Source organism: Carettochelys insculpta, unplaced genomic scaffold (genome assembly GCF_033958435.1).
Source record: "Carettochelys insculpta isolate YL-2023 unplaced genomic scaffold, ASM3395843v1 scaffold_0051, whole genome shotgun sequence".
NCBI lineage: Eukaryota > Metazoa > Chordata > Testudines > Carettochelyidae > Carettochelys > Carettochelys insculpta.
Window position 1 is genome coordinate 87643 of NW_027439088.1, and position 18702 is coordinate 106344.

The 18702-nt window shown below is 66.0% G+C and overlaps 1 protein-coding gene across 1 annotated transcript in view; it reads left to right on the forward strand.

The window, feature by feature from the left end:
* The window catches only part of DNAH2 (dynein axonemal heavy chain 2), a 61564-nt gene that overhangs the window by 11621 nt on the left and 31241 nt on the right, over positions 1-18702 (forward strand). The window contains exons 15-44 of the mRNA XM_074983208.1: positions 48-209; positions 302-405; positions 1684-1840; positions 2038-2120; positions 2747-2927; positions 3116-3254; positions 3338-3555; positions 4318-4416; positions 4502-4627; positions 5290-5400; positions 5553-5739; positions 6196-6301; positions 6376-6565; positions 6978-7158; positions 7248-7375; positions 7707-7859; positions 7948-8073; positions 9203-9421; positions 9547-9664; positions 11234-11370; positions 11446-11583; positions 11812-11967; positions 12374-12526; positions 12665-12756; positions 13200-13398; positions 14141-14365; positions 17045-17149; positions 17312-17500; positions 17905-17990; positions 18150-18280. Of these exons, the coding sequence (XP_074839309.1) occupies positions 48-209; positions 302-405; positions 1684-1840; positions 2038-2120; positions 2747-2927; positions 3116-3254; positions 3338-3555; positions 4318-4416; positions 4502-4627; positions 5290-5400; positions 5553-5739; positions 6196-6301; positions 6376-6565; positions 6978-7158; positions 7248-7375; positions 7707-7859; positions 7948-8073; positions 9203-9421; positions 9547-9664; positions 11234-11370; positions 11446-11583; positions 11812-11967; positions 12374-12526; positions 12665-12756; positions 13200-13398; positions 14141-14365; positions 17045-17149; positions 17312-17500; positions 17905-17990; positions 18150-18280 (4399 nt within the window). The remainder of the gene's footprint in view (positions 1-47; positions 210-301; positions 406-1683; positions 1841-2037; positions 2121-2746; positions 2928-3115; positions 3255-3337; positions 3556-4317; positions 4417-4501; positions 4628-5289; positions 5401-5552; positions 5740-6195; positions 6302-6375; positions 6566-6977; positions 7159-7247; positions 7376-7706; positions 7860-7947; positions 8074-9202; positions 9422-9546; positions 9665-11233; positions 11371-11445; positions 11584-11811; positions 11968-12373; positions 12527-12664; positions 12757-13199; positions 13399-14140; positions 14366-17044; positions 17150-17311; positions 17501-17904; positions 17991-18149; positions 18281-18702) is intronic.

Here is an 18702-nt window from a genome sequence, read left to right on the forward strand (position 1 = left end):
GCGCAGCGGCCCTGGCCCAGCTGAGCTCTCCCTCCCGTGCCCTGCAGGAGCTGGACTACTTGCAGCAGGTGTGGGAGATCGCCAAGGACTGGGAGGAGCACTGGAATGAGTGGAAGACAGGCAGCTTCAAGAGCCTGCAGACGGAGGTGATGGAGACCACGGCCTACGGGCTCTTCCGGACGCTCAACAAGCTGAGCCGGGAGCTCAAGGTGAGAGGGGCTGCGCAGGCCTGGCCCCTGCGGGCAGCGGGGCGCTCCGGGGCCAGCCCACCGACGCTGGCCGGCCTTGCTTCCAACCGCAGGATCGCAACTGGGAGATCATCAGCACTTCCAAGGGGAAGATCGAGCAGTTCAAGAGGACGCTGCCGCTCATCTCGGACCTGAGGAACCCGGCCTTGAGGGAGAGGTGGGTGCGGCTCAGTCCCGGGCGGGCGATGGCTGGCGCGAGCCGCCCAAAGCTGCCCCGGGCGCACCAGGCCCAGCGTCCCCGCACCTGTCTGTGCCGCAGAACTGACTCATCCTCTGCCCGTCCTCAGCTCCTGCCCTCCCAGAGCCAGGAGAGAACCCAGGAGTCCTGGCTTCCAGCCCCCACTGCCCTCCCAGAGCCGGGGAGAGAACCCAGGAGTCCTGGCTCCCAGCCCCCTGCTCTAACCACCAGCCCCCACTGCCTTCCTTGTGCCAGGGAGAGAACCCAGGAGTCCTGGCTCCCAGCCCCCACTGCCCCCCAGAGCCAGGGAGAGAACCCAGGAGTCCGGGCTCCTGGCCCCCCTGCTCTACCCACCAGCCCCCACTGCCCTCCCAGTTCTGGGGAGGGAACCCAGGAGTCCAGGCTCCCAGCCCCCTGCTCTAACCACCAGCCCCCACTGCCCTCCCAGCGCCGGGGAGAGAACCCAGGAGTCCTGGCTCCCAGCCCCCTGCTCTAACCACCAGCCCCCACTGCCTTCCTTGTGCCAGGGAGAGAACCCAGGAGTCCTGGCTCCCAGCCCCCACTGCCCTCCCAGCGCTGGGGAGAGAACCCAGGAGTCCTGGCTCCCGGCCACTGCTCTAACCACCAGCCCCCACTGCTCTCTCCCAAATTTCTGGAGTCCGGCCTCTAGCCGGCCAGGTCAGCGATCCTTCCAGCGCTGCTCAGAGCAGAGCTGCTCCTGCAGGGCTGAGCTGGAGCGAAGGCAGAGCCGGGGGAACCTCAGGGTCCCCTTTACCCGCTCTCTGGCACGGAGAGAACCCTTTGTTCTCCCTGTGCGGGTGCACAGCCGAGACGGAGCCTGTCCCGCGAGCAGGTCCCTGCCGTCGCCTTTCTGCCAGGTCGTCCCAGCAGCCCGACTCCTCTGCTGGGGACTGGTGTCAGGTCGGACCCTTCGTCCGTCAAATCCACCTTCCCCTGGCTGGGAACCTTTCCCGCTCGGTCGCCCCGGCTGCCCTTGCGATCTCCCTCCCGGCCCTGAGACCCCCACCTCTGAACCCCTCCGACCGCAGGAGCAGCGTAACCCGCCTCGGCCCTCCCCGGCTGGGACAGCCCCTCCTCGGGCCCAGCCGGCGCAGGGTGCAGTACACCTAGGCCGTGCCGAGCTCCTTGGCTTGCGCCCGCCTCGGTGAGGAGCCTCCGGCTTTCCTATCCTGGGGCGGGCCGAGTCCCTGGCGCTCGTCCTGCGCTTTCACCCCGCGGTGGCTTCCTTCCTCGCAGGCACTGGGACCAGGTGAAGGACTTAGTCCTCCGGAGCTTTGACCAGGAGGCGGAAGATTTCAGGCTGCAGAACATCGTGGAGCTCGGTCTGGACCAGCACGTGGAGCAGATCGGGGAGATTTCCACCTCGGCCACCAAGGAGCTGTCCATCGAGCTGGTAGGGCCGGCCTCAGGGCCCAGCTGGGCCTCCTCTCTAACCACTGAGCTCCCCTCCCCTCCCCTCTCAGAGCTGGGAGGGCCTGCCCGCCCCAACCCGCTCCCGCCCCCCCTGGAGCTGGGAACGGCCCCTGGCCCAGGCCTGAGGCGCCCCAGTCGCCGTGTGTTTCACCCTGCCCGGCCCTGTCTTCCCCCCAGGCCCTCCAAGCCATCGCCAAGACCTGGGAGATTACGCTGCTGGACATTGTGCCTTACAAGGACAAGGGGCACCATCGCCTCAGGTGCGGCGTCCTGGACAGAGGAACGGCCCAGCACTCCGGCCCCAGGGCAGGACTGGCCGGCTCAGGGGGTGGGAGTGGGGCAGGGCCTGTCCCCTCTAGGGGCGCCGGCTCCCCCTGGCCCAGGGCAGGACTGGCTGGCTCAGGGGGTGGGAATGGGGCAGGGCCTGGCCCCTCTAGGGGCGCCGGCTCCCCCTGGCCCAGGGCAGGACTGGCTGGCTCAGGGGCAGGGAATGGGGCAGGGCCTGGCCCCTCTAGGGGCTCCGGCTCCCCCTGGCCCAGGGCAGGACTGGCTGGCTCAGGGGCAGGGAATGGGGCAGGGCCTGGCCCCTCTAGGGGCGCCGGCTCCCCCCGGCCCAGGGCAGGACTGGCTGGCTCAGGGGGTGGGAATGGGGCAGGGCCTGGCCCCTCTAGGGGCGCCGGCTCCCCCGGCCCAGGGCAGGACTGGCCGGCTCAGGGGGCAGGGAGTGGGGCAGGTGACCTGCGTTCGGGGCTGTGTGAGGTGCTAGCAGAACGGCGCTGTGGCAGAGCTACCAGCCCCCTGTGAATGGACCCCGGCGGGTGCACCCCAAAGGCAGGGGAGGCCCCGTCACTGGTCGCCGCCGCTGACCTGGGCCCTGGCTCCGCAGGGCGACGGACGAGGTGTTCCAGGCGCTGGAGGACAACCAGGTGGCCCTCTCCACCATGAAGGCCTCGCGCTTCGTGAAGCCCTTCGAGAAGGAGGTGGACCGCTGGGAGCGCTGCCTGTCCCTCATCCTGGAGGTCATCGAGATGGTGCTGACCGTCCAGAGGCAGTGGATGTACCTGGAGGTGTGTGACCCCCGGCCCGGCCCCCCGCAGCTCTGACCACCCTGTGACCCAAGCCCCGGTCCCCCCTGGGGATGGGGCCACGGTGGAGGCGCTTGCTGGGCAGGATGCGGAGGCCTGTGGGCCGGGTGGGGGGCAGCCTGGCTGGCAGAGTGCCCCCGCCCACTCCTGCCACCCACCCCCCACCCCAGAACATCTTCCTGGGAGAAGACATCCGCAAGCAGCTGCCCCAGGAGTCGGCCTCCTTCGACCGCATCAACGCCAGCTGGAAGAGCCTCATGGACCGGCTGCACAAGGACAGCAACGCCCTGCGGGGGACGCATCACCCAGGTAGGCGCGCCAGCCCCGGCCCTGCCGGCGCTTGTCTCCCGTCTCCCCGGCGGGGTCTGAGCCCCGGGCGCGCTCCCCCCCAGGCCTCCTGGACAAGCTGGTGGAGATGAACGGCGCCCTGGAGGAGATCCAGAAATCCCTGGACATGTACCTGGAGACCAAGCGTCACATCTTCCCCCGTTTCTACTTCCTCTCCAACGATGACCTGCTGGAGATCCTGGGCCAGTCGCGCAACCCCGAGGCCGTGCAGCCCCACCTCAAGAAGTGCTTCGACAGCATCAAGTCTCTCAAGATCCAGAAGGTGCCCGGCCGGCCTGTCTCCCCTGCCCACCCCTGGAGGGACACCAGCGGGCCCCCAACAGCCCTTCACCCACAGAGGGTGGCTGAGGGGTCCCTGTTTCAATAGCCCTCCCCCAGGTGAGGGACCCCAACCAGCAGATCGTGGGTGGAGAGCGCCAGCTGGAGGTCCCCTGGTCTGATGGAGGTCAGGGAATCCCAGACCCCCAGGGCGGGAAGGGACCTTGGGAGGTCGTGGGGTCCAGCCCCCTGCCCAGAGCAGGACCAGGCTGACCCTGTCGTCCCAGCCAGGGCTTGGCCCAGCTCCACCTCTAGGGCTGGAGATCCCCCCACCGCTCTGGGGAACCCGTCCCAGTGCCTCACTGTCCTCCTGTGGGGAGAGTTTTTTCCTCATCTCCGACCCCCACCTCCCCTACTGCCACGTGAGCCCATCGCTCCTCGTCCTGCCCCCTGGCACCCCCGAGAACAGCCCCTCCCCAGCCTCGTCAGAGCCCCTGCAGGGAGGTGAAGGCGGCCATCAGACCCCCCTCACTCTTCTCTTCTGCCAACTCACCACGCCCCAGTCCCTCGGCCTCTCCTCGCCGGCCACCTGCTCCAGCCCCCGGCGCATTTTGGTTGCTCTCCGCCGGCCCCTCTCCAACGCACCCACGTCCCTTCCGCACTGGGGGGCCCAGAACCGGACACAACCCTCCAGTCGGGGCCTCCCCAGCGCCGAGGAGAGGGGACCAAACGCTTCTCTAGCGCTGCTGGAAATGCTCCCCCTCAGGTGGGCCTGGGGAACAAGTCGGAGGCGGCGGGGATGTACTCGCTGGACGGGGAGTACGTGGAGTTCGCCCACGCGGTGCTGCTGGAGGGGCCCGTGGAGGTGAGGCTGGGTGCTCAGGCGTGGCTTGGCCAGGGCCCTGCTTCCCAGCCCCGTGCCAAGCCCGGTGCCCGGCCGTGCCTTGCAGGAGTGGCTGTGTGACGTGGAACGGGCCATGCGCTGGACGCTCAAGGAGCTGCTCAGGAGCTGCCGTCTGGCCCTCAAGAAAATGCTGACCAAACGGGACAAGTGGGTGAAGGAGTGGGCCGGACAGGTAACTGCGGCACCCAGGGCTGGGGCTCGGGAAGTGCCCTGGCCAGCCTCAGGGCCCAGAGAGACTGCTCCAGTGGGGGTCTCTAGGGCCATGGCCTGGGCCAAGCCGTTGGGGCACTGCTCATACGTGAAACGAGCCCGGGGAGCCTCAGCCCAGCCTCTTGGCTGAACATGGGGAGCAGGGATCAGGTTTAGACTCCCGGCTTCTGCTCCTGGCATGGCGGGGGGCAGGGCTGGTGGGTAGAGCAGGGGCCGGGAGCCAGGACTCCTGGGTTCTCTCCCCAGCACTGGGAGGGCAGTGGGGGCTGGTGGTTAGAGCAGGGGGTGGGAGCCAGGACTCCTGGGTTCTCTCCCCGGCGCTGGGAGGGCAGTGGGGGCTGGTGGTTAGAGCAGGGGCCGGGAGTCAGGACTCCTGGGTTCTCTCCCCGGCGCTGGGAGGGCAGTGGGGGCTGGTGGTTAGAGCAGGGGGCCGGGAGCCAGGACTCCTGGGTTCTCTCCCCGGCGCTGGGAGGGCAGTGGGGGCTGGTGGTTAGAGCAGGGGGCCGGGAGCCAGGACTCCTGGGTTCTCTCCCCGGCGCTGGGAGGGCAGTGGGGGCTGGTGGTTAGAGCAGGGGGTGGGAGCCAGGACTCCTGGGTTCTCTCCCCCACCCTCCTCTCTCTCAGCTGGTGATCACGGCCAGCCAGATTCAGTGGACAGCGGACGTCACCAAGTGCCTGGCCAACTGCAAGGAGCGCGGCGACAAGAAGTTCCTCAAGGTCATGAAGAAGAAACAGGTGCAAAGGGGCGAGCGGGAGGGGTTCACGCCGGGCTTCGCACTCGGCCCCACGCACCGGCGCACGCTGCTCACACTCATCGTGCCCTGGCTCCTCCCCCTCCCGGCCTTTTCAGCCAGGGGCTCCCCTGACTGCCGCCCCTCCCTCGCCAGGTGTCCCTGCTGAACAAGTACTCGGAGACCATCCGCAGCAGCCTCCCCAAGATCCTGCGCCTCAAAATCGTGGCGCTGGTGACGGTGGAAATCCACGCGCGGGATGTGGTGGAGAAGATGTACAAAAGCAGCCTGCTGGACGTGACGGCCTTCGAGTGGCTCAGCCAGCTGCGCCTCTACTGGGACAAGGGGAGTGGCTCTCCCCGGTGCTGGGGGGCAGTGGGGGCTGGTGGTTAGAGCAGGGGCGGGAGCCAGGACTCCTGGGTTCTCTCCCTGGCGCTGGGAGGGCAGTGGTGGCTGGTGGTCAGAGCAGGGGGCCGGGAGCCAGGACTCCTGGGTTCTCTCCCCGGCGCTGGGAGGGCAGTGGGGGCTGGTGGTTAGAGCAGGGGGTGGGAGCCAGGACTCCTGGGTTCTCTCCCTGGCGCTGGGAGGGCAGTGGGGGCTGGTGGGTAGAGCAGGGGGTGGGAGCCAGGACTCCTGGGTTCTCTCCCCGGCGCTGGGAGGGCAGTGGGGGCTGGTGGTTAGAGCAGGGGGTGGGAGCCAGGACTCCTGGGTTCTCTCCCCGGCGCTGGGAGGGCAGTGGCGGCTGGTGGGTAGAGCAGGGGGGCCCCTGAGCCCTGGTTGCTGACCCTCCCCGCTCTGTAGGACCTGGACGACTGCGTCATCCGTCAGACCAACACCCAGTTCCCCTATGGGTATGAATACCTGGGCAACTCCGGCCGCCTGGTCATCACGCCGCTCACAGACAGGTACCGCAGGGGAGAGGGGTGTGCAGGGGGCAGGAAGCAGCAGGCTGAGGCATGCTCTGCCCCCTGGCCGGCAGGTGCTACATCACGCTGACCACAGCCCTGCACCTCCACCGCGGAGGCTCACCCAAGGGCCCAGCCGGCACCGGGAAGACGGAGACAGTGAAAGACCTGGGCAAGGCCCTGGGCATGTATGTCATTGTGGTGAACTGCTCCGAGGGGCTGGACTACAAATCCATGGGGCGCATGTACTCGGGCCTGGCGCAGGTAAGGGGCACACGCACCACCCCTGTCCAGCACGAGTAGCTGCACGAGGTCCTGCTCCCTTTCTAGCAGCCCTGGCTCCCAGCCCCCCCGCTCTAACCACTAGTCCCCACTCCCCTTCTCACCACTGGGCACAGAGCCCAGGGATCCTGCCCTCCCAGCGCCGGGGAGAGAACCCAGGAGTCCTGGCTCCCACCCCCTGCTCTAACCTCCAGCCCCCACTGCCCTCCCAGCACCGGGGAGAGAACCAGGAGTCCTGGCTCCCACCCCCTGCTGACCACCAGCCCCCACTGCCCTCCCAGCGTCAGGGAGAGAACCCAGGAGTCCTGGCTCCCGGCGCCCCAGAGGGGAGGTGGGTGGGTGTGGGGTAGGGGTGTGCGAAGGCCCCGCCCTGGCAGCCCCCTCTCACCCACAGACGGGCGCCTGGGGCTGCTTTGACGAATTCAACCGCATCAACATCGAGGTGCTGTCAGTGGTGGCTCAGCAGATCCTCTCCATCCTCTCGGCCCTGGCCGCCAATCTAAGCTCCTTCACCTTTGAGGGCCACCGCATCCGGCTGGTGTGGTCCTGCGGCATCTTCATCACCATGAACCCAGGTGGGGCTCGCGCCGCCCCAGGGCAGGGCCCCCACGGGGGGGCAGTGGGAGGGGGGCCGGGGCTGATGTACGGCTGGTGCCTTGCGCAGGTTACGCAGGCCGCACCGAGCTGCCCGACAACCTCAAGTCCATGTTCCGGCCCATCTCCATGGTGGTACCAGACTCCACCCTCATCGCTGAGATTATCCTCTTCGGAGAGGGCTTCAGCAACTGTAAGGTACTCGCCGGTGGGGCGGTGGGGCAGGGCCTGGCCCCTCTAGGGTGTCCACTTGCCCCCCGGCCGGGGGCACGGAATGGGGCAGGGCCTGGCCCCTCTAGGGGCGCCAGCCCCCCCAGCCCAGGGCCAGACTGGCTGGCTCGGGGCAGGGAATGGGGCAGGGTCTGACCCCTCTAGGGGCGCCGGCTCCCCTGGCCCAGGGCAGGACTGGCCGGCTCAGGGGCAGGGAATGGGGCAGGGTCTGACCCCTCTAGGGGCGCCGGCTCCCCTGGCCCCGGGCAGGCCTGGCTGCTGAGGGGGAGGACCCAGCTGACGGGCGCTCCCTGCCCAGCTGCTGGCGAAGAAGGTGTACACCCTGTACTCGCTGGCGGTGCAGCAGCTCTCCAAGCAGGACCACTACGACTTCGGGCTGCGGGCGCTGACCTCGCTGCTGCGCTACGCTGGGAAGAAACGCCGGCTGCACCCCGACATCACCGACGAGGAGGTGGGTGGCCACAGGGCTGGGGGGCTGGTCCGCCGGGGGGGGCGCGCTGCCCACCCAGCTACCTCACCTGGCCTCTGGCGCCGTGCAGATCCTCCTTATGGCCATGAAGGACATGAACATCGCCAAGCTGGCCTCCGTGGACGTGCCGCTCTTCAACGGCATCGTGCAGGACCTCTTCCCCGGCGTGGAATCCCCTAGCATTGACTACGGCAAGGTCAGCGGGTGGCTGCTCTCCTGGCTTCTCTGCTGGGCGGGGGAGGGCAGTGGGGGCTGGTGGGTAGAGCAGGGGGTGGGAGCCAGGACTCCTGGGTTCTCTCCCCGGTGCTGGGGGGCAGTGGGGGCTGGTGGTCAGAGCAGGGGGTGGGAGCCAGGACTCCTGGGTTCTCTCCCTGGCACTGGGAGGGCAGTGGGGGCTGGTGGGTAGAGCAGGGGGCCGGGAGCCAGGACTCCTGGTTTCTCTCCCTGGCACTGGGAGGGCAGTGGGGGCTGGTGGTTAGAGCAGGGGCTGGGAGCCAGGACTCCTGGGTTCTCTCCCTGGCACTGGGAGGGCAGTGGGGGCTGGTGGTTAGAGCAGGGGCCGGGAGCCAGGACTCCTGGGTTCTCTCCCTGGCACTGGGAGGGCAGTGGGGGCTGGTGGGTAGAGCAGGGGGCCGGGAGCCAGGACTCCTGGGTTCTCTCCCTGGCGCTGGGAGGGCAGTGGGGGCTGGAGGTTAGAGCAGGGGTGGGAGCCAGGACTCCTGGGTTCTCTCCCCGGCGCTGGAGGGCAGTGGGGGCTGGAGGTTAGAGCAGGGGTGGGAGCCAGGACTCCTGGGTTCTCTCCCTGGCGCTGGGGGGGCAGTGGGGGCTGGTGGGTAGAGCAGGGGGTGGGAGCCAGGACTCCTGGGTTCTCTCCCCGGCGCTGGAGGGCAGTGGGGGCTGGTGGTGAGAGCAGGGGGTGGGAGCCAGGACTCCTGGGTTCTCTCCCCGGCGCTGGGAGGGCAGTGGGGGCTGGTGGTGAGAGCAGGGGCCGGGAGCCAGGACTCCTGGGTTCTCTCCCCAGTGCTGGGAGGGCAGTGGGGGCTGGTGGTTAGAGCAGGGGGTGGGAGCCAGGACTCCTGGGTTCTCTCCCCAGTGCTGGGAGGGCAGTGGGGGCTGGTGGTTAGAGCAGGGGGTGGGAGCCAGGACTCCTGGGTTCTCTCCCCGGCGCTGGGAGGGCAGTGGGGGCTGGTGGTTAGAGCAGGGGGTGGGAGCCAGGACTCCTGGGTTCTCTCCCCGGCGCTGGGAGGGCAGTGGGGGCTGGTGGGTAGAGCAGGTGGCTGGGCTCCCCATGGCCAGCGCGGCCCCAGGACACTCCTGTCTCACAGCTGAAGGAGGCCATCGAGGTGGAGCTGCGCCAGCTGGGCCTGCAGGTGACACCCTTCACCATGACCAAGGTCATCCAGCTGTATGAGACCAAGAACTCCCGCCACTCCACCATGATCGTGGGCACCACGGGCAGCGGGAAGACGGTCACCTGGCGCACTCTGCAGGCCACAATGTCCAGCCTGTCCCGGGGCGGGGACCCTGCCTACAGCCTCGTCAGGGTGAGCGGGCGCTGCCCGGGCCGGGGCGGGCACAGCCGGCATGGGCCCTCCTTGGGGGTTGGCAGGATGCCTGGCTTGCCCCTGTGTTCTGACCGTGCCCCTTTCTGCATGGCCGGGGCCGGCAGGACTTCCCCCTCAACCCCAAGGCCGTGTCCCTGGGCGAACTGTATGGAGAGTACGACCTCAGCACCAACGAGTGGACTGATGGCATCCTGTCCAGTGTCATGCGGACGGCCTGCGCAGGTACTGGGGGGCAGGGCACAGCCGAGGGGGTGGGCAGAGGGGGCAGGCTGTGCCCAGGGGGCAGGGCACAGACGAGGGGGCAGGCTGTGCCCAGGGGGCAGGGCACAGACGAGCGGGTGGGCACAGGATGGGCCATGCCCAGGGGGCAGGACTGGGCAGAGGGGGTGGGCAGAGGGAGCAGTCTGTGCCCAGGGGGCAGGACAGAGCCGAGGGGGTGGGCAGAGGGAGCAGTCTGTGCCCAGGGGGCAGGACTGAGCCGAGGGGGTGAGCAGAGGGAGTGGGCTGTGCCCAGGGGGCAGGACTGAGCCGAGGGGGTGGGCAGAGGGAGCAGTCTGTGCCCAGGGGGCAGGACTGAGCCGAGGGGGTGAGCAGAGGGAGCGGGCTGTGCCCAGGGGGCAGGACTGAGCCGAGGGGGTGGGCAGAGGGGGCGGGATGTGCTAAGGGGGCAGGACAGAGCTGAGGGGGTGGGCACAGGATGGACCATGCCCAGGGGGCAGGACAGAGCTGAGGGGGTGGGCAGAGGGAGCAGTCTGTGCCCAGGGGGCAGGACAGAGCCGAGGGGGTGGGCAGAGGGAGCAGTCTGTGCCCAGGGGGCAGGACAGAGCCGAGGGGGTGGGCAGACGGAGCAGTCTGTGCCCAGGGGGCAGGACAGAGCCGAGGGGGTGGGCAGACGGAGCAGTCTGTGCCCAGGGGGCAGGACAGAGCTGAGGGGGTTAGCAGAGGGAACGAGCTGTGCCCAGGGGGCAGGACAGAGCTGAGGGGGTGGGCAGACGGAGCAGTCTGTGCCCAGGGGGCAGGACAGAGCCGAGGGGGTGGGCAGAGGGAACAGGCTGTGCCCAGGGGGCAGGACAGAGCCGAGGGGGTGGGCAGAGGGAACAGGCTGTGCCCAGGGGGCAGGACAGAGCCGAGGGGGTGGGCAGAGGGAGCAGTCTGTGCCCAGGGGGCAGGACAGAGCCGAGGGGGTGGGCAGAGGGAGCAGTCTGTGCCCAGGGGGCAGGACAGAGCCGAGGGGGTGGGCAGAGGGAGCAGTCTGTGCCCAGGGGGCAGGACAGAGCCGAGGGGGTGGGCAGACGGGGCAGTCTGTGCCCAGGGGGCAGGACAGAGCCGAGGGGGTGGGCAGACGGGGCAGTCTGTGCCCAGAGACAGGACAGAGCCGAGGCGGTGGGACGGGCAGAGAGCGCGGGCACACCCAGCCTGGCTCGCAGGGTTTGCCAGACCCCTGTGTGCGTTGGCGTTCACGTTCCACCGTCTGCACTGGCTGCCCCTCTCTGACAGCCCAGCAGTGCCCGGGCACCAGGCTGCAGGCTGCCCAGGAACGCGCCGTCCGGTGCAGCCTATTGGCAGGCAACAGCGAGGGGTGGGACTGCGCTCTCAGCCCCACACCGTGCTGGAGCTGGGAGAGCCATGCCCCGGCCAGCCCAGCCCAGCCCCGCCCCGGCCGTGCCCCCCCAGCCCCGACCTGCAGGCCCTGCCGAGGAGCACTAGATGGCAGACAGTGGGGGGCCCAGCTGGGGAGTGGCCCCGGTGCCATTCGTGAGCACTAGGGGCTCCCCACTCTCCCCCGACCAGACGAGAAGCCGGACGAGAAGTGGATCCTGTTTGACGGGCCGGTGGACACGCTGTGGATCGAGAGCATGAACTCAGTCATGGACGACAACAAAGTCCTGACCCTGATCAACGGGGAGCGGATCTCCATGCCCGACCAGGCAAGTGGTCCAGGTGCTCCTCGGCCGGCCCTTCGAGGCCCTGCTTGGCCCCGACTCATCTCGTGCCGCCTATAGGTCTCGCTGCTCTTCGAGGTGGAGAACCTCGCAGTGGCCTCGCCCGCCACCGTCTCCCGCTGTGGGATGGTGTACACGGACTACAGCGACCTGGGCTGGAAGCCCTACGTCCACTCCTGGATCGAGAGGCGCCCCAAGGTACTCTCTGGGTTGGGGCTCGGTAGGGTGGCTCTCCTGGGGGTCAGTGGTGGCCTGAGTCTGTGCAGCTGGGGGAGGACCCCCCTCGGAGAGCCCCGGGGCTGGAGCTCAGGAGTGAGGGACACCAGCTGAGCCATGGTGGGAAGCCTATGCGTGGACTTCCTGTGACCCTCCGGGGGGTGATGTGCACCCCACAGGGAGCTTTGCCTTCAGTGCCTCTCTCCTCAGGGGGAGGTGGAAACCCTGCAGCGGATGTTTGACAAGTTCATCGACAAGATACTGGCCTTCAAGAAGAACTGCCAGGAGCTGGTCCCCATCCCCGAGTACAGCGGGATTGTGTCTCTCTGCCAGCTCTACTCCGCTCTGGCCACCCCCGAGAACGGGGTAGGTGGCGGGCAGGAACCCACTGTGCGCCTTGCCTGCGAGCCCAACATGTAGCTAAGGGGTCAGCTTCCTGGGTCTTCCCCGACTCCTCTTATAGCCTGACATTCTGGGAACATGAACCTAGAAGACTCCCTCTGTATAGCCCGACGTTCTGGGTATATCAACCGAGAAAACCCCCCGTATAGCCCAATGTTCTGGGTACATCAATCTAGAACACCCCCTATATAGCTTAATGTTCCAGGTATGTCAACCTAGAACCCATTCATACCACCTGATGTTCCAGGTATGTCAATCTAAAACCCTCCCTCTGTACAGCATGATGTTCTAGGTACCTCAACCTAGAACGCACCCTCTGTCCAGCCCGAAGTTCCCTGCTCAGTGCTGGTTTCTGCCCCCTGCTCTCCAGGTGAACCCTGCAGACAGCGAGAACTACACCACGGTGGTGGAAATGTACTTCATCTTCAGCATGATCTGGTCGGTGTGCGCAGCGGTGGACGAGGAGGGCCGGAAGAAGATGGACAGCTACCTGCGGGAGATGGAGGGCTCCTTCCCTAACAAGGTGCTGGGCGCCTCTCCCCATGCGGGTGGGCAGGAGGGAGTCCCACCCGTATCTCTTCCTGCCCTTGACCCTGCTGAGCCCAGAGCCGGCCCCCTGGTCCCGAGTCCTATCCCTGATGGCTCTCCCCGCTCCCCCCAGGACACTGTCTATGAGTACTTTGTCGATCCCAAGAGGAAGAACTGGGCTTCCTTTGAGGACAAGCTGCCCAAAATGTGGCGATACCCGGCCAAGTGAGTATCATGTGGGGCCGGGCTCGGCTCACCTGGGGGGAACAGGGGAGTGTGGGCTCTGGGGATCCCCCGCTTCCCCACCTGGCCACACCCCACTCCATGGCTCTGAGCTGGGCTCCCGTCTTCGGGCTGGCCCTCTGTGAGGCCAGGCAGCAGGCTTTCTCCCTGCCCCGGCATGGGGCACAGCCCAGGGGCACTGCTGAATGGAGATCCTGGGAAAGATGGGCCCCTGGTCTGATCCAGCAAGGGAGGGGCAGGATATGGGGCTGGATGGCCCATTGGCTTTGTCTGGGGGGCATGATATGGGGCTGGATGGCCTCTGGTCTGCTCTGGAGGGCGGGAGAGAGGCAGGCTATAGAGCTGGATGGCCCATTGGCCTGATCCAGTGCAATGAACCCCATGACCTCTCAGGCTGATCCCCTGTCTGTCCCCCTTCCCCCCAGTGCCCCCTTCTATAAGATCATCGTCCCCACGGTGGACACGGTGCGCTACAACTACCTGGTGAAGGCCCTGGTGTCCAGTCAGAACCCAGTGCTGCTGGTGGGCCCGGTGGGCACCGGAAAGACCTCCCTCGCCCAGAGCGTGCTGCAGTCCTTGGACAACACCAAGTGGGCCGTGCTGACCGTCAACATGTCCGCGCAGGTAACCGGCTGGAGGGAAGAAGGGGCTACTTACCGACCAAGGTTGAAGTCCTTCTCTGTTGCCACTCTGGCCAGTGAGTCACACCAGCAATCCCCTCGGACACGCCAGTTCTGGGCCACCACCCATCCCCTCCTTACCCAGCCAAGAGGTTAGAAGAACCCATCTCAGCCAATCCACCCAGGTTCTTCCAGCCCCAAAGGGACCAGCCGCATCCCCAGGTCAATGTATCCCTCAGATCTGACCCCAAACCCACACCAGATCCACCCAGGTTCTTCCAGCGCCAGAGGGACCAGCCATGTCCCCAGGTCAACGTATCGCTCAGATCTGACCCCAAATCCACACCAGATCCACCCAGGTTCTTCCAGCCCCAAAGGGACCAGCCACGTACCCAGGGAGAGAACGCAGGAGTCCTGGCTCCCAGCCCCCCTGCAGTGACCCCTAGACTCCTCTTCTAGAGCTGTTGGGTGCGGGACGGTTGCTGTCTGAGAGAGGGTTGCTGGGTGCTAGGCTGCTTCTGGTGGATGGGCGTGTGCCAGGTTTTTGCTGGCCAGCAGGCAGGTGAGGGCTGGACTGGCGGGGTTAGCTGTCTGGGTACCAGGCAGGTACGTCTGAGCTCTCAGTCCAGTGACGTGCCCGTCGGCTGTCAGTGAAGCGCTGACCTCCAGGCAGGGTTGGGCCCTGGGCCCATCCCATGGAACTGAGGGTCCTCGCTTAGCCTGACCCCCCCTTGCACCACTCCCAGACCACGTCCAACAACGTGCAGAACATCATTGAGAGCCGCGTGGAGAAGCGTACCAAGGGTGTGTACGTGCCCATGGGTGGGAAGAGCATGGTGACCTTCATGGACGACCTGAACATGCCGGCCAAGGACGCCTTCGGCTCCCAGCCCCCGCTGGAGCTGCTGCGCCTCTGGCTGGATTACGGTTTCTGGTACGACCGCCAGAAGCAAACCATCAAATACATCAAGGTGAGGAGCCCCACAGCTGGGGGTGGCTGGCTCACCCTGGGGAGACGGTCCTCAGAGGGGGCTCTGCCTCCCCTGGTGGCCATCTGGGAAAGGAGTCCCATGGAGGTCCGCTACTTGCAGGCACCAAAATTGTCACACACAGCATGTCACTGGCCAGCTAGAGTCACACCGGCAATCCCCTCCAGTGTCCTAGTTCTCCTGGGCCACCTCCCCTCCCCTCCTTACCCAGATGGGAGGTTATGAAAACCCATCTCTGCCCATCTACCCAGGTTCTTCCAGCCCCAACGGGACCAGCCCCGTCCCCAGGTCAACATATCCCTCAGATCTGACCCCAAACCCCACGCCAGATCCACCCTGGTTCTTCCAGCCCCAACGGGACCAGCCGCATCCCCAGGTCAACGTATCCCTCAGATGTGACCTCAAAGAGTACACCCTGCCAGTCCTTCAGCATCTGGCATCAAAGGTTTAAAGTGAAATTGTTAAGGGAGTCACATCACACACACCAGTGGCCATGTTCTTGGTGCAGAGCTGTAGCGGAGACGGCTCAATCTGCCATTCTATATGCCTCTGGAGTACGTCCCTCGCTAGGGTGGGTCGTTGCTCCTTTCGGACCTCAGCTCATAGCGAAGCTGCTCCAGAACGGGTAGCCTGTCCATGCCCAACTCAGTCCTTTGTAGGCCACAGCCAGGGCTGACGTGCTGGTCTGAACACTGACAGCGAAGGCCCTCAGCTGTGGATTGGGGCCTGTTAAGCCCCATTGTCCATCCAGTGGTGATTCACAGGACGGAGAACCTTTCTCAATGGGCTGCCCGAACCCACTGCTGGCATCTCCCAGAAGCAGATGTTTGCAGTATGAGCCCGGAGCCAATATTCATAACTACCCGGACAGCAGCGCTACAGGCCCGTGAGCTGTGTAAACCAAATCGGTGAAGCATCTGCTTTCCATTGCCACCTCCCAAGAGCTTCTGCAAAGGGAACAGTGGTTACCACAAGGTTGCATACGCTTCCCCTAGAATCTGAGAGCATCCCACCTTCCCGAAAACGAGCAGGCGGGGCTGAGCCCTTCGACTCAAATCGCCGGATTTCTCCCTAAAGAGCGAGTGAGTAGTTAGAGGAACCACACACCACACCTAGCCCTTGGCGCAGGCCTGGAGCAGTGACGGACTGAACTAAGCCAAGACTCTGGAATACATCTGCGTAGGTTGGGTCGTTCAGCTCATTGCTCCGAGCCGCCGTTATTAGCGAAGATCCCCCCACAGGAGAGGAGGTGGGTTGAAAACCCATCAGAAGAGTTTCCAGGGCGATTTATAAATCCCCCGCCATGCGGTTGGACTCATTGTTCTCACTGTGGACCAGCTGAATGTTCCTTGATGGCCAGTCAACAAGAGTAGGCCAGCTGGCTGCTGCAGGGGTTACCCCAGCATCGAGCACTTGCAATACAGACGTATCGTCACGTCCTAAACCGATACGTGCCCACAGATCATCCAAGCAGAACCAGCCAACCGTCAGCTTGCCAGGGCTGTCTCCCTTGGCCTCGTAGAACTCCAGAACTGGAAGGGACCTCAGGAGGTCATCAGGTCCAGTCCCCTGCCTTCGTGGCACAACCACATACTGTCTAGACCATCCCTGATTGGTGTCTCTCTTACCTGCTCTTCCATATCTCCAGCAATGGAGATCCCACAACCTCCCCAGGCAATTTATTCCCATGTTTAAACCCCTTTCAGGTAGGAAGTCTTTCCTCATGTCCAGCCTCAACCTCCCTTGCTGCAGTTTAAGCCCATTGCTTTGGCGTGCCCTCAGAGGCCCAGGAGAACCATTTTTCTCCCTCCTTGTGACCCTTGAAAACCACAGTCATGTCCCCTCTCAGCCTTCTCTTTCCTCAACCAAACAATCCCCGTTCTTTCCGGCGTCCCTCAGAACTCGTGTTCTCCAGAACGTCCATCCTTCTTGTTGCTTTGCTCGGGTCTGCTCTGCTGTGCTCAGGTCTCCTCTGCTCTCCCCTTTGAGGTACTTGAAAACCTCCCTCATGGCCCCTGTGTCTTCTCTTTTCTCAACCAAACAATCCCCGTTCTTTCTGGCGTCCCTCAGAACTCGTGTTCTCCGGAACGTCCATCCTTCTTGTTGCTCTGCTCTCCCCTTTGAGGTACTTGAAAACCTCCCTCATGTCCCCTGTGTCTTCTCTTTTCTCAACCAAACAAGCCCCGTTCTTTCCGGCATCCCTCAGAGCTCATGTTCTCCAGAACATCCATCCTTCTTGTCCCTCTTCTCTGGACCTTCTCCCCATCTTTCCTGAAATGCGGGGCTCAGAACTGGATACAATAATCCAGCTGAGGCCTCGCTGGTGCAGAGCGGAGTGGAGCGGAAGAATGACTTCCCACGTCTGGCTCCTCTGACTCTGGACACGTGGGTGGTGGCAAACGTAACCCAGTGGTCTGCAAGGTGGACCACAGGGCAGTAGCTTCCCCTGGGGACCCTGCCGCAGGCTCCCACATGCTGGTCGGGGTGTGGCGGAGGGGCTGGGGGCCTTGTGGCCTGGGGCACAGGGCAGCGCGGTCGCTAGGTGATTAGACTCCAGAGCCCAGGCCTGTAGGGCACTCCGGGGCTGCACCGTGGCCCTGGGAGACGGGCGCAGGCTGGTTCGCCTCTGGCGTTGAGCAGCGTCCCTTTGTCCGCCCCTAGGACATGTTCCTCTTGGCCGCCATGGGCCCGCCGGGGGGAGGCCGCACCATGATCTCCGGCCGGCTGCAGAGCAGGTTCAACCTCCTCAACATGACCTTCCCCACGGTAAGGGCGGCTCGGGGATGCACCACCCGGTTCCCTCCCCGGCTGGGCCTGGCCCCATCGCAGCCAGGGAGGGCTCCCTGGGGCGGTACGTGGCCTGTGGGGAGAGGCCTGGGAGCCGGTCGCTCAGCGGCTGTGCTAGGTGCTGCTGGGGCCGCCCCACAGGAGGCGCAGATCCGGCGCATCTTTGGCACCATGCTCAACCAGAAGCTGCAGGCCTTCGAGGAGGGGGTGAAGCCCCTGGGCAACATCGTCACTGAGGCCACGGTGGAGCTGTACCACGGCGTGGTGCAGAAATTCCTGCCCACACCTGCCAAGATCCACTACCTCTTCAACCTGCGCGACATCTCCAAGGTACCCGCCTAGCCCCGGGGCAGGGCCTGGGCCCTCTGGGGCGCCGGCTCCCCCTGGCCCAGGGCAGGACTGGCTGGCTCAGGGGCAGGGAACGGGGCAGGGTCTGGCCCCTCTGGGGCACCAGCTCCCCCAGCCCAGGGCAGGACTGGCTGGCTCAGGGGCAGGGAATGGGGCAGGGCCTGGCCCCTGTAGGGGCGCTGGCTCCCCCCAGCCCAGGGCAGGACTGGCTGGCTCAGAGGCAGGGCCTGGCCCCTGTAGGGGCGCCGGCTCCCCCCAGCCCAGAGCAGGACTGGCTGGCTCAGGGGCAGGGCCCGGCCCCTGTAGGGGCGCCTGCTCCCCCCAGCCCAGGGCAGGACAGGCTGGCTCAGGGGTAGCAGAGGGGCTCAGAGTGGCTCTTCGCACAGGTGTTCCAGGGGATGCTGCGGGCAAACAAGGATTTCCACGACACCAAGACCAGCCTCACCCGCCTGTGGGTTCACGAGTGCTTCAGGTACGGCCCCTCCCACATGGCTGTGCCCACCTCCGCCCCCTGGGCACTGCCAGCCCCATGCCAGCGGGCATCTCCCCTTCCCCCATGGAGGTGCATACCTCTACCTGCTCCAGGCAGGGGCCACTGCCAGGCAGCGAGTCCAACCCCTTCTCTCGGCAGGGTCTTCTCCGACCGCCTGGTGGGCTCGCCCGACAAGGAGGCCTTTGTCGCCCTGCTGAGCGAGAAGCTGGGTTCCTTCTTCGACCTCACCTTCCACAGCCTGTGCCCCAACAAGCGCCCGCCCATCTTCGGTGTGTGCTGGGCCGGACTCCTGGGTTCTCTCCACGGCACTGGGAGGGCAGTGGGGGCTGGTGGTTAGAGCAGGGGGCTGGGAGCCAGGACTCCTGGGTTCTCTCCGCGGCGCTGGGAGGGCAGTGGGGGCTGGTGGTAAGAGCAGGGGGCTGGGAGCCAGGACTCCTGGGTTCTCTCCCTGGTGCTGGGAGGGCAGTGGGGGCTGGTGGTTAGAGCAGGGGCTGGGAGCCAGGACTCCTGGGTTCTCTCCGCGGCGCTGGGAGGGCAGTGGGGGCTGGTGGTTAGAGCAGGGGGCTGGGAGCCAGGACTCCTGGGTTCTCTCCCTGGCGCTGGGAGGGCAGTGGGGGCTGGTGGTTAGAGCAGGGGCTGGGAGCCAGGACTCCTGGGTTCTCTCCCTGGCGCTGGGAGGGCAGTGGGGGCT